Source organism: Capra hircus, chromosome 7 (assembly GCF_001704415.2).
Source record: "Capra hircus breed San Clemente chromosome 7, ASM170441v1, whole genome shotgun sequence".
NCBI lineage: Eukaryota > Metazoa > Chordata > Mammalia > Artiodactyla > Bovidae > Capra > Capra hircus.
This window is the reverse complement of record NC_030814.1, coordinates 83,589,080-83,601,762: the sequence shown is the minus strand read 5'-3', so window position 1 is coordinate 83,601,762 and position 12,683 is coordinate 83,589,080. Positions and strand designations below refer to the sequence as shown.

The 12,683-nt window shown below is 45.2% G+C and overlaps 1 protein-coding gene across 2 annotated transcripts in view; it reads left to right on the top strand.

Annotated features, from left to right (window-relative positions):
• MARCH3 (membrane associated ring-CH-type finger 3) overlaps positions 1–12,683 on the top strand; it is a 155,051-nt gene that overhangs the window by 112,399 nt on the left and 29,969 nt on the right. For both annotated transcript variants that reach the window (XM_018050700.1, XM_005682688.3), the window contains 2 exons: positions 1,899–2,142; positions 5,080–5,284. In XM_018050700.1, coding sequence (XP_017906189.1) covers positions 1,955–2,142; positions 5,080–5,284 — 393 coding nt within the window. In that variant the 5' untranslated portion in view covers positions 1,899–1,954. The remainder of the gene's footprint in view (positions 1–1,898; positions 2,143–5,079; positions 5,285–12,683) is intronic.

The following is a 12,683-nucleotide window of genomic DNA, read 5'->3' as shown; positions in this document are numbered from 1 at the left end:
GTTGAGAAGGCTGGAGGGTCCTGATAGCAGGAGTCCTGCCATTGCCTCACATCAGGCCTCAGACCATGGCTGGTGTCCACGGCCCCGGCCCCACTGCCAGTTTTCAAAGGGCTCCTGGGAGAGGCCAGACCACAGACCCCGAGAGGACTAGAGGCAGCCAAGGAGGACAGGAAGGGGAGGCCAGCCAGACTCCTCGGCAGGAAGGAGGGGATTCCATTCCCATCCGCTGGTCAGGGCTGCGGATATGTGCTTGTCAGCAGTGACCGCAGCAGCTCAAGTTCATCTGAAAACCCGGCATTCTCCTCCTGAGACTGTCCAGTGGATGGACATTGCTCTGGAAGTTGGGCAGAGTCTATTTTCCAGACCTGTAGGAGTCAAGTAAAATGTAGTAAATCAAGACAAATATCTAGTAGAAAATAACCCTTTGAGGAATTCCAAAAATCCTCTTAGGGTTGGGAGGCAGATTTATTTACACTTGGGGCCTTGACCACCCAGACCACTAATTGACAGGAGCTTAGTCTGTCTACCAGCCCTGCCACTGTCCACTGAGTCCAGGCTGTGCCGGGCTCAGAAGCTCGAGGTGAGCAGGCTGGGCGGAGACGGTGTGTATGGACTGTGAAACTGTGTCCTCTCAACTTTAGACATAAAAAACTGCCTCCTGCGAGTTTCTCTTAAGGCCTCTATTTCTTACACATCACATGCAAATCTATTATTGGATGCAGTGGAGTTCCACTGGGTCTGAATGCTTTGAATTTGAGGTCAAGTTCAAGCCTACACTGCACAAATTGGAAACAGAATTTCTTGCAGTCTATGTGACAGGCCATGTGTCAGCGAGGTAAGGTCCTTATTAAGAATGGATTATTCGTAAGAGGTGGTAGAGACCTCATTCACCTATGTGTTCACCTCTGAGAAGGCAGTGTCCCTAGATTTTAAATGGTACACAAAAAGAACCAAAAGCCTAGTACTAATGTATTTATTGTAATGTCCATTAAAAAAATATATAGGGACTTGCCTGGAGGTCTAGTGATTAAGACTTTGCCTTCCAATGCAGGGGGTACAGTTTCAATCCCTGGTCCAGGAGCTATGATCCCACATGTCTCACCACCAAAATACTGAAACATATTATAGCAATATTGCGGCAAATTCAACAAAGACTTTACAAATGGCCCACATCCAAAAAAATAAACATCTTTAAAAGAAAATTGGTATAACAAGCTCATCAAACTTATCATTTCATGAATAACTTTAAGACAAGGCTAAAATAGGTTAACTTTTTAAAGCAAGCTAATTTTCAAGACACATTAAGTAGATAATTTTGTTATGGAACACAGATACGGGAAAAGTCAGAAAGGTGGTTCATTAACTGAGTGATTCACGTTTGGCAAATATTGCCCAGGAAGGTGCTATTTGGCCAAATTCACATGGTTTTGTTTTTTTTTCCCTCCTTTCTTTTTGCCTTTTTTCACTCTCTCTCTTTTTAATCTTAGCATCTCAGGATGAAGCTGCATAGAGGATAAATTGCTTCCAAGAAAAAAATAGTTGCAAACGGTTTTAATAATGGTTCTAGTAACTCTGAGAGAGTGTCAACAAAGACTTATTGCTTCTCTGGCCCAGAGCGGGAGAACTGCTTATCTTCTCTTCAGATCTGGCTGCAGGGCCCACCATGCCCTCCCCTCTCCAATCCTCGGTGTTTACATACACTGACACGCTCACTGTCCTGTTCATAACCATATCTACTGTTTCTCACGGGCTGAGTGTGTGCGTGTGCTTTGCAAATGGTTGCAAGATAAAGTACCACCTGTTATTTCTATTAAATCATGACATGATGATGGTGGCCATAATTCTCTGTTTTCTATTAAGTACCCTGCCCAAGTAAACTGTTTTCTGATCTCTCTTAGATGGAAATCCTGTATGAATGTGGAAGCCATTAGCAGAGTAATTGCTGTCTGTTACCATGACAACCAGCCGCTGCAGTCACCTGCCCGAAGTGCTGCCAGACTGCACCGGCTCTGCTGCGCCCGTGGTGAAGACTGTGGAGGACTGTGGCAGCCTGGTGAATGGGCAGCCGCAGTATGTCATGCAAGTTTCCGCTAAGGACGGGCAGCTGCTGTCAACAGTAGTGCGGACCCTTGCCACCCAGAGGTAGTACCACCATTAAAATCAATGAATCTGTAATTGATCCCGAGCGCTTTCTGTCAGATGTGAAATGCCGAAGGGAATGTAATTAGTGCTCAGGTCTTTGTGTCAGGTGAGAGGAGGTACTGGAGAGAGGAGGAAAAAAAAACTACACAAGTCCTGTTATTGCCGTTTCTATAGCAATGGGGTAAAAAGCTAAAACTCACACTGTGGAGTTTTCTGCTTAAAGTCATACTCGCAGAGAGCCAGGCAGGGAAGGATCTCACAAGGCACAGGGTCACTTGCTTAACATTTGTTATTTTGACCTTGCAACGGTAATTACTTTCTTGTCAACTTCAGGTACTAACAAAGGTAGCCCCCTTTGTTAGGATAGAACCAAGGAGGCCTCTGGTTTCAGGTGCCTGAGCCAAAGTGATTGGATACGTGGGTAAAACTTTTGAAGTGACGTTCTGGTGTGCAGGCTAGTCAGCACCCCGTGATGGGGGCCCATTCAGTGCAGCTTCCTAGGGGTTCCTCGGGCACATCCCCATTTGGGGGCTTCTGCTGCTGCCTCCTTCTTTGCCCTCCACATGCCCCCTCCACGATCCTTGATACACACTCTGCCCTGTGAAGTACTATCACTAATACCCCGCAGCTCGTCTCCCCTGAGTGATGAGCTGAGCCAGACTGAAGGCTTTGAGCAGCCCAGACATGGTTTATCCAGGCCAGCCCTGTGTTCTTGGAGGTCTCCTCTGGTGCTCTTGCCACCCACTGGCAGGTGGAGAACCACAGGCTGCCTGGCCACTAAGTGCTCCTCGGCTTCTCCATTTATTTCAGAATGAGTAAGTGGGACCTGACTTATGACTGTAAAATGTATTTCAATAGTAGACATGCCCTATGATTTCACTGCTGACATATCTGACCCTGAAACTTCAGGTCAGTCACTCAGACCTCAACTGCTTACCTTGGTCTGAGCAGTTCAGCCAACTCCTCCAGTGCAGATACAGGCTCATCAGCCCCTACGTGCAACAGGACCCCTGGTGATACCAGAGCACTCTCTGTGCCACCCCGAACCCCCTGGCCCCACGTGTGCTGGCCGCCAGACATGGGGGTCGCCCACCCACACATGTTATAAACATTATCCATGTGCCTTCGACTGTCAGTCTGTGTGGCCTTCACAAAGGGAAGAAATTTAAAAAAAAAAAAAAAAGGTCAATATATATTTTTCTACCTCTGGGAAAACTTGTAACAGTTGGTTAGGACTCAGAATACAAGGAGGCAGTGAGTGTGAGTGCTCGGCTGTGAGCTGAGACAGACAGTTACCTGTCTGCACGCGCTCCTGTCGCCCTCAAGCCGTCAAACACCCCATCTAATCAGGAAGCACGGGCTGCAGAGCTGAAACGACTGAGACCTGGGAGCCAGTGTGTGTGTGTGCGCGTGCGTGTGTGTATCAGGCATTTTTTACATGTTCTCCTACCATATGGTAGTGTAAACCAGAACTTTTACAATTTTATAAGCATTTTGGTTCAGTGTGAATGATGGAGGCCAGAAATAATGAGAGAAAAAAGTCAACTCTTTAAACTTTCTTTTCCCACCCCTGAGCATGTGGGGCTCCTTTTGGCAAGTGGGAAGGAGTCTCCTTTCCTCTTTTACTCCCCTTTTAGCCTTCACTCAGTCCCAGGATCATCCCCAGAAAAGCCTTTGGGAAAGAGCAGTGTTTTCGTGGCTGTTTCCACAAAGATGGAGCCAGAGAGAGTGGGGTTAGCATAAGCCTGGGTCACTGTAGGGGACAGGAAGAAGTAGGGAAAGGTGGGTAAAGAGTCTGGTCCTTGGGTTTGCACATACAGTGATGACATTTAAAAATCTAATACCCTGTAAGGACCTCTAACAGTATAAAAAGACATTGATCAGAGGCAGATAGCCCTCCAGTATCCATTGAGAACTGAGGCCATCTTATTGGAGCTTTCCCTTGGCCTTTGACATACATGATGAGGGCCATGTCATTTGATTTTCCTTGACCTGAGTTTTTCTACAAGTGAAAATAGTGAGCATTAACTAGGCACTTAGTACCTGCTGGTCCCTCATCTAAGCTTGTAGCCTGGATTACACTTTCTCATCCTCACAGTCACCATATGAGGACAGTACCCTGCTTTGTACCTATTTTAGAGATGAGGAAGCTAAAGTCCAGAGAGAAGACATTACTTGCCCAAAGTGAGCCAGCTCATGTGCAGCAGAGCTGGGGTTTGAGCTCAAGTGGCATGACTCCAGAGCCTGCCTCACTAGCCACAACACCATGAGTCCTCACAGGGGTGATGTTTCCAAGTTAAAGGCCAAGCCCTGGACTGAGGCCACCTTGGTAGGACATAGCTTTACCGGCTTTCAGCTGAGTGTCCTCAGCAGCCCCAAGTGCAACATAGGAAAGCTCCAGCTCTGTGCTCCGGCTCAGGCTGCAGTTCTGTGTGTTGGCTTCAGGGTCGGCTGCCTATCTGTTTTCCTCCTCTCACTCTCCCATCCCACTAAAAAGAGAAAGGCAAAGAACCTCTGGGTATTCAAAAGTGTCCCAGCCTGGTTCAAAAGACTCAGTTTGTCTAGAAACTATAATCGGTGCTGTTTGCAAACAATTTCTTACTAGCAAAGGATGATTTTTATTTTTCGATTGATAGTTTGCCTGAACTACATCAACGTCCAAGGAAAAATTAACACATTGCTCCTTTTCCCTCACTATGTCCCTGGGTCCACCTACTCTGATATTAGCCACCCCCTAGTTCATTGTTTTGACAAAAGTAGATGCCCAAGGACCCTGGCCCCCATGGCCGAATGCCAGTGTAGATATCGGGTTTTAAAGCAGATGTATGTTCTGAGCAGCTGCCACGGGGGAGGGTCCGAAGGCCCCAGAGCCAGAGGACCATGGCGTGGCGGTGGTTACCATCCCGTGACCAGCAGGTGCCCTTCCTTCTCTTGCAGTCCCTTCAATGACCGGCCGATGTGCAGGATCTGCCACGAGGGCAGCAGTCAAGAGGACTTGCTCTCTCCGTGTGAATGTACAGGGACCTTGGGGACAATTCATCGGAGCTGCCTGGAACACTGGCTGTCGTCCTCAAACACCAGCTACTGTGAACTCTGCCACTTCAGGTTTGCAGTCGAGCGCAAACCCAGGCCGTTAGTGGAGGTCAGTAATTGGGGCACGTCTTGAAAACTTAGCTCTAATGAGCAAATGATGTCTGCTTTTATGCCCAGCTCACAGACCCTGTGCCGCTTCACTGAAGCATAGTAATAGCTGTGTGTATGTGTGTGTGCGCACGCGTGTGTGTGTGTGTGACATGAGACACAGAGCCAGCACCCGGGAGCCAATGGCAGAAAGGTGACCTCTATGAAGTGGAGATGAGAGAGTAGAAGAAATCAGTGTGAGGAGATAGGGGACGTTTTAGAGACTTGATCTCCATTTTTCCATGCCTGTGACACGGAGCAAACAGATCAAACACTGTTCTCTTTGCACACCATTGCTCACCTTGAAGCAACAGATAAATGGGATTTGGGTTGCCTAGTCTGAGAAATCTTTGTAGAAAAGTATAACTGCATGTGTGTTCAGCCGCTTCAGTTGTATCCAACTCTTTGTGACCCTATGGACTGTAACCTGCCAGGCTCCTTGTACATAGGATTCCCCAGGCAAGAATACTGGAGTGGGGTGTAGTGTAACGCACAAAGACCTACATTTGGGGGTTTGACTAGTTCTACACCTTAGGTAAGTGACTTCACCTCTTGGAGTTACTGTGAGGGGTAAATGAATTAATATCTATAAAACATTTATAATATTAGGTATATATGCAAGAGTTTGAATTTTTAAAAATCTGTCCTAGGAAATTACACACAAGCTTTTTTCAGCTAATAACCTAGTATTGATATCTCTTTTCTTAAAAGTGATGCTGCCAACCCAGCCATTAAAATGGCAGGACATTATCTTTCCTATTTTAGGAGCCACGTGATTCTTCTTTAGACCCAGGGTCCGGTCATGTATTGTTGTTCAGTTGCTAAATTGTGTCCGGTTCTTTGCCACCCCATGGACTGCAGCATGCCAGGCTTCGCTTCCTTCCCTGTCTCCCAGAGTTTGCTCAAATTCATGTCTGTTGAGTCAGTGATGCTACCTGTCTCATCCTCTGCTGCCTCCTTCTTTTACCTTCAGTCTTTCTCCACATCAGTGTCTTTTCCACTGAGTTACCTCTTTGTATCAGGCGGCCAAGGTATTGGAGCTTCAGCTTCGGCATCAGTCCTTCCAGTGAATATTCAGGGTTGATTTCTTTTAGGATGGACTGGTTTGATCTTGTAGTCTAAGGGACTCTCAAGAGTCTTCTTCAGCACCACAATTCAAAAGCATCAATTCTTTGGTGCTCAGCCTTCTTTGTGGTCCAATTCTCACATCCATACATGACTACTGGACAAACTATAGCTTTGATTATACAGACCTTTGTCAGCAAAGAGGTATCTCTGCTTTTTAATATGCTGCCTGGGTTCATCACAGTTTTCCTTCCAAGGAGCAAGTGTCTTTGTATTAACTGGAGAAACTGGAAAAAATTATTAGTTATCTTTGCCTTCTCTCCTACTCCCTAGCTGCCAGCCAATCAAAAATTGCATATTGGCCACAATACATATTCTAATACAGTTGAACCAGAGCTAGCTGGAAGAGGCCAAGGCATTGTGCCTATAATCCAGTTGGGCTGATAACCTCATTTCAGCTGACTCAGTGGAACTTTGACACTAAACTAAAGCTAGAAATCAAGAAGCCCTTCTTGGAGGCTATTTAAAACAGCATGTTAGCGTGTTGGCACTAAGGTTCTAGAGTGCTCTGCTTATACATTCTCTTGGTTCTGACCTTGAAAATCTAATCAGGACCCATAACTGGGGGCTGTTTTAGCTGTGACCTCCTTGCCAAATGGCACAAAATTTATTTGACTTGCCCCAATAAACTCAATACTCCTTTTTAAGATTCTAGATCAAGTGACCTCTTAATTTAGGTGTCTTGCTGCTTGACATCTACTTCCAGAAATTCATTTCTGTAGAGTGCCATGAGGATTTAGCTCACTACCACAATCCTTGAGATTTTCATTTCAGAACTTCTCTGCAGAGGAGGAAATATACTTAAATAATAAACAAAGGAGGCAAAGATTTTCAAGCCCAATGGCCAGAGTTAAAAAGAAGCCTATTTCTCCTTTCCAGAAACTTTGTGGAACCTCCCCAGCTTGATATTGCAGCTCTTTCCAGGGCAGCTGGCTTCCCAAAGAAAGAAAACCTTGCTTTGAAATGGGCTGTATCCAGTGGTCTTTTTTTTAAACTGGTCTTTCTCCAGTAGAGAAGACTTTTTACTTGGCAAAAACCCCAGTATGTGTATGCATAATAGCTAACAAAGGCTGGGGTTGGGGGTGCATGCATGTCAGATAACACACATGTGTCAGGTCACGCAGTGAACCCTTGCAGTCTCAGAGAGGCACATGTACCCCCACACAGAGGTTTCTTCAGAGCCACAGGCGTCAGGCTGTAGATGGACTCCAGGATCTCAGACCACTGTCATTAAACAAGGAAACAGGGCAAAAGACCTTGAGAACGTGTGAGGTGCTCTGCACAATTTAGGGCCTCGCCTACAAAAACTTCACCCAAACGGTCACTGGTGGTGACATTTCCATTGCACAAATGGAATGTGACATTTTTCAGAGTTAATGATGATTGAACAAGTTGAAAGTGAAAGGCAGGCCTTCTCAAGCTGGGGGAGGCTGGCCGTTTGATCATCCGATGGCGAGATGAACTTGCTGTTTGACCACAAGCAATAAAAAGAAGTTGTCTTTGGTTTCTCAGCTGGAGGACAAATGAGAACCAGGTGCAGGCGGATTTTTAAACAAATGACATTGCTAATTGACTTTTCTCCTCTTACCAAAGGGCAGGTTTATTCACAGTGAGCGTTGCTTCTCAATATGTTTACTTCAAGATGAAAATGAATCTTTTCAGCAAATCAGCAAAACCTGCCTATTTGGGTTTAAGCATTAGGAGTATTGTTACTTTATTTATCATTTTCCCTCTTTAATTGCTTTAATCATTACTTTATTTACCAGTTGGTTCTGCCTTCTCATTAAAGCAAGAAAATTCCGTAACATTTCATTTCAAAATCAATGTGATAGTAACAACTCCCATTGCTAGAGGAAGCGGTTTAAAAAGCCATTTATAAATTTTATTTGTCAGCATCCAGACATTACATCAGTTGGAATTGCTTAACTCCGCAGACTCCCATTCTTTAGTAAAATCTCAGTCCTTCATCCACCGTAAGCCTTCATCTTCCTCAATCCCATTCTGAAGATACTTCCTCTCCTGTTGTTTCTTACATTCTCTGCAGCCAGCAACTGGATGTTCATTTTTAACAGATCAGGAACCCAAAGCTATCTTCTACACAGGCTGCTACATAAAGTCTTTCTTCCCTCTCCTTGCAAAGAATGAGTTTCTACTCAAAATGGCCAAGTCAATAGACTGATTATTAATAGCAACTCCAAACTGGGCATCACTTCTCCACTTTCCACTGACCATCTGGGTGACATACCTATTTCTCTGAGCTGCAGTGTGGAGGGTGAACTGCAGATTCTCTGTGATCTCTTTGGTCTCCAAAAGGCTCAAATTCTTGTGCAAAAAGAAACAACAACAACAACAACAAAACATTCTACACTTAAAATGAGCCCATTGTAAGGTGAGTAAATTATACTGTGTTGGCCAAAAAGTCCATGCTGATTTTTCTATATGGTGTCACAGGAAAACCCAAATAAACTTTTTGGCCAACCCAGGGCTTCAATAAGTTGCTGTGTGTATCTACTTACCTACCTACCTACATGGGGAGACTAATTCTTTTAGTATTTTTAATTCATTTTCAGTTTTATACCCTAAATATTTTCTTGGTGCTAAGTAAGCTAGCATAACGAGGTAGTTTCAACCCAAGAGAGTTGGTTGGGTTTATTCAGTTATGGGTGGATTTCCTCTACAGTCCAGCTAGTGTAAATCTCCTAAAAGATCTGTGTCTACTTGGGCAAAGTTTGAAAGGAAAACATTCGAACTGTCCATAGCAAAAAGGAAAACGGATATAACCCACATACATTTCATACCTACCCAGCCAGCACTTCTCTCAGGAAGGCTACATACTTTTGTTGATGATGGAAAATGTGTCCAGTGGCAATCTGTCAGATGAATTAGCCCCAAGAATATTGACCTGGTAGAATGCAATAAATAGACAGCCACTAACCATAAAAGGATTCACAGAATGACTGGCCTGGGTGGTTTTATGGTGTCCTCTCTACTCATTTTCAGTTTTCCTCATTTCTGTCTGTAAGATGAACTCTAATACCATTCTTTTATAAGGGTGAAATACAGCAAACCAAAAAAAATAGCACAATTTGTTCCCAAAAATGTGTGCCTTGACTTCCGCCTTTTGCCGTGATTGTATATCTGATTGAGCAGTTTGCCAAGGAAATCCGGCTTTCTATGTGCAGATAGCATGCTTGCAACATCAGCTTCTAGGATGGGAATATCTGCCAATGGGCTTTCCTAAGACATATATCAGTAACACCTGCCCTTGCCCGGGAAACTCATGAAGTAATAGATCAGCTCAACAATGTCAAGATTAAAATGAAACAGCCAGGAAACGGTGGAAATCTGCAGGAAAGGCTTCCTAGGATCTGATCTGTCCCCAAACAGGAAAAAATGGTGATTTTTCACAGAAGAAATGATTAGGTTTCCGTATTCCTATTTCCCTTTACACAACCCCAGCTGATTGATAGGAATTGTATGAACAATTTAAAAGCTGTTCCCGGTGAGTCTGAGGTTGAGCTAAATTGAAACTGAGAGTGTTTTCACACATATCAGTTACTCAGAATAATGGAATATAAAGCTTGGGAGATGAGGATTAAAGACTTTGTTTTTTCAAACTTTTCATTTATAATTTTTTAAGTCACTGGAGGAAAATGGTTTGAAAGTGTGCCGAGGATTCAATGTCATCTTCAGCTATACAAAAGGGAGCAGAGTTGAACTGCTGTGAAGAAATGACTTTGTACCTTGGTGCTTGGCTATTTAATAGATTTGAGACTTCACTGAAGCCCTCCTACTATGTTTCTTTCAGGCTTAGGAAAGGATGTTGCTCACTTCATCGTAGTGGGTTTGGTTTCTTTTTTTATATATATATTGGAGTATAGTTGATTAACAAGTGTTAGTTTCAGGGGCACAGCACAGTGATTCAATTATACATATACATGTACCCATTCTTTTTCAAGTTCTTTTCCCATGTAGGTTATTACAGAGTATTGAGTAGAGTTCCCTGCGCTATACAGTAGGTCCTCATTGGTTATCTGTTTTAAAATATAGCAGTATGTGCATATGTATTCTTCCAGGTTAAAACGTGCTGGCATGCTGCAGTCCATGGGGTTGCAGAGTCAAACGTGACCGAGCGACTGAACAACAACAAGGTTAAAATGTGAACTTTTGGTTTCAAAGTGTTCGTTTTCATCAGCAAACCCCTGTAGCCTTGGGATAATTAAGGAATGACACCAGAGAGGACAGAAACTGATGGAGGAAGCTTCCCAGGCATGAGGACCCCCTACTTCCTCAAAGGAAGGTGGGCAACCTCCCCTCTTCATTCCAGCCAGTGAGCAAAGCACAGCCCAAGAGTAAGGTGGCTGGACTGTAATCACAGCACATGATAGACCATCACAAAGCCTCTGTTCATTAAACAGATATATAAATAGAGAATCTTCCTCCCAACTGCAAACCATATATCATATTTGGAGCCTGTGGTTGTACATCAAAGAGAATGACCCTTTGCCCTTCAGTTCAAGACAGACACAGTTGGACAAGGGTTTGTATAATATAAAACCAGCACCACTGCTTTGAGCCACACAGCAAATGTGATGATTCTGACAAATTCTGCCTGCCTTCTAGTCATCAGTCCTCAGTCAGGTGGCAGGAGCCCTGTTCCACTGGCAACCAGTGAGGAGAAAACGTGTGCTTCAGAGTTTGGCCAGGAGACGCTGACCAGAGTTAGAGAAGGGAGACTGGGAGTCGGGAGGGTCAGGCCGACTGGGAAGATCCAGGCCCAGCTGGACTTTGCAAGCTTTTCGGAATGCAAGCTCTGGGCAAGCAAAGTCTTCAGCATGGTGTGCGGGGGAAAAGATGGTCTTGCCCATGTGGTAGATGAAGGCACGGGTTTGCCGTGGGCCTCCCTGGTGGCTCAGATGGTAAAGAATCTGCCTGCAATGCAAGAGACCCAGGTTTGATCCCTTGGAGAAGCCCATGGAAGTTCAGTCCAGTATTCTTGCCTGGAGAACTCGATGGACAGAGGAGCCTGGCGGGCTGCAGTCCATAGCCTCACAAAGAGTTGGACACAGAGTGACTAACACTCACTCACTCCCTTGCGGTCAAAATCCCAGCAAGCAGCAAGAAAGGTCTCAGGTACCGCTCTCAGGCCTTGCTCTCCTCCTGTGTTCTGGAGGGACAAGGAAAAGCCACACGCGTGTCTGAGCGGTGGGATGGGGAATGGATTTACCTGAATCCACCTGGCGCTCCCACTTCCCTCCCTCCTGTCCTCCAGGCATGGGGCCTCAGCTTCCCCAGGGCTGATCAGGCCCTTCCTCTGCAGCCCCGTCTCCTGGAGGCAGCTCTTCCACCTGCTCCAGGCCAGGTTGAGGCTCCCAAAGCCAAGAGCAAAGGAAAGATTACATAACAGAAAGGGGGCGTGGTGAGGGACTTTTGTGTCTGTTTTTCAGAAAACACAACAAAAGCCCCTCGCACTGAGTGACATCTGTGCTGGTGACTTTTCCTAGCAGGGCTTAACACCCCAGCTGTGGCTGCTGTTGTAGAACCAGCTGGCTGCCCACTACCTCAGTGAGAACCTGAACAAATCATTCCTCCTCTGAATGCGTCAGTCTTCTCACCAGTAAAACAGAGCAGAACTAGCCAGCGGGTGACCTCATTCTTGCACACAGGTGTGCTTTATTGAATTAATGCTCTTTTTAAAAATTGAATGCCTTCAGGTTGGACATGCATGCACTGTCTAGTTCCCGAGGGTCTTGCCTTCTGCTTACACCCACCCAGTCCTCTTCACCCTCTGCAGCATGTGCCTGCTTTTTACATTTGAGATTCCAAAATTGCGTGGTAGTGTATTAAATTCCAAAATTGCTAGACAGTGTATTAAAAAGCAGAGATATCACTTTACTGACAAAGGTCCATACAGTCAAGGCTATGGTTTTTCCAGTAGTCATGTATGGATGTGAGAGTTGGACCAGAAAGAAGGCTGAGCACCAAAGAATGATGCTTTCAAACTGTGCTGCTGGAGAAAACTCCTGAGAGTCCCTTGGACTGAAAGGAGATCAAACCAGTCAATCCTAAAGGAAATCAATGCTGAGTACTCATTGGAAGCACTGATGCTGAAGCTGAAGCTCCAATACTCTGGCCGCCTGATATGAAGAGCCGACTCACAGGAAAAGATCCTGATGCTGGGAAAGATTGAGAGCAAAAGCAGAGAGTGGCAGAGGATGAGACGGTTGGATAGCATC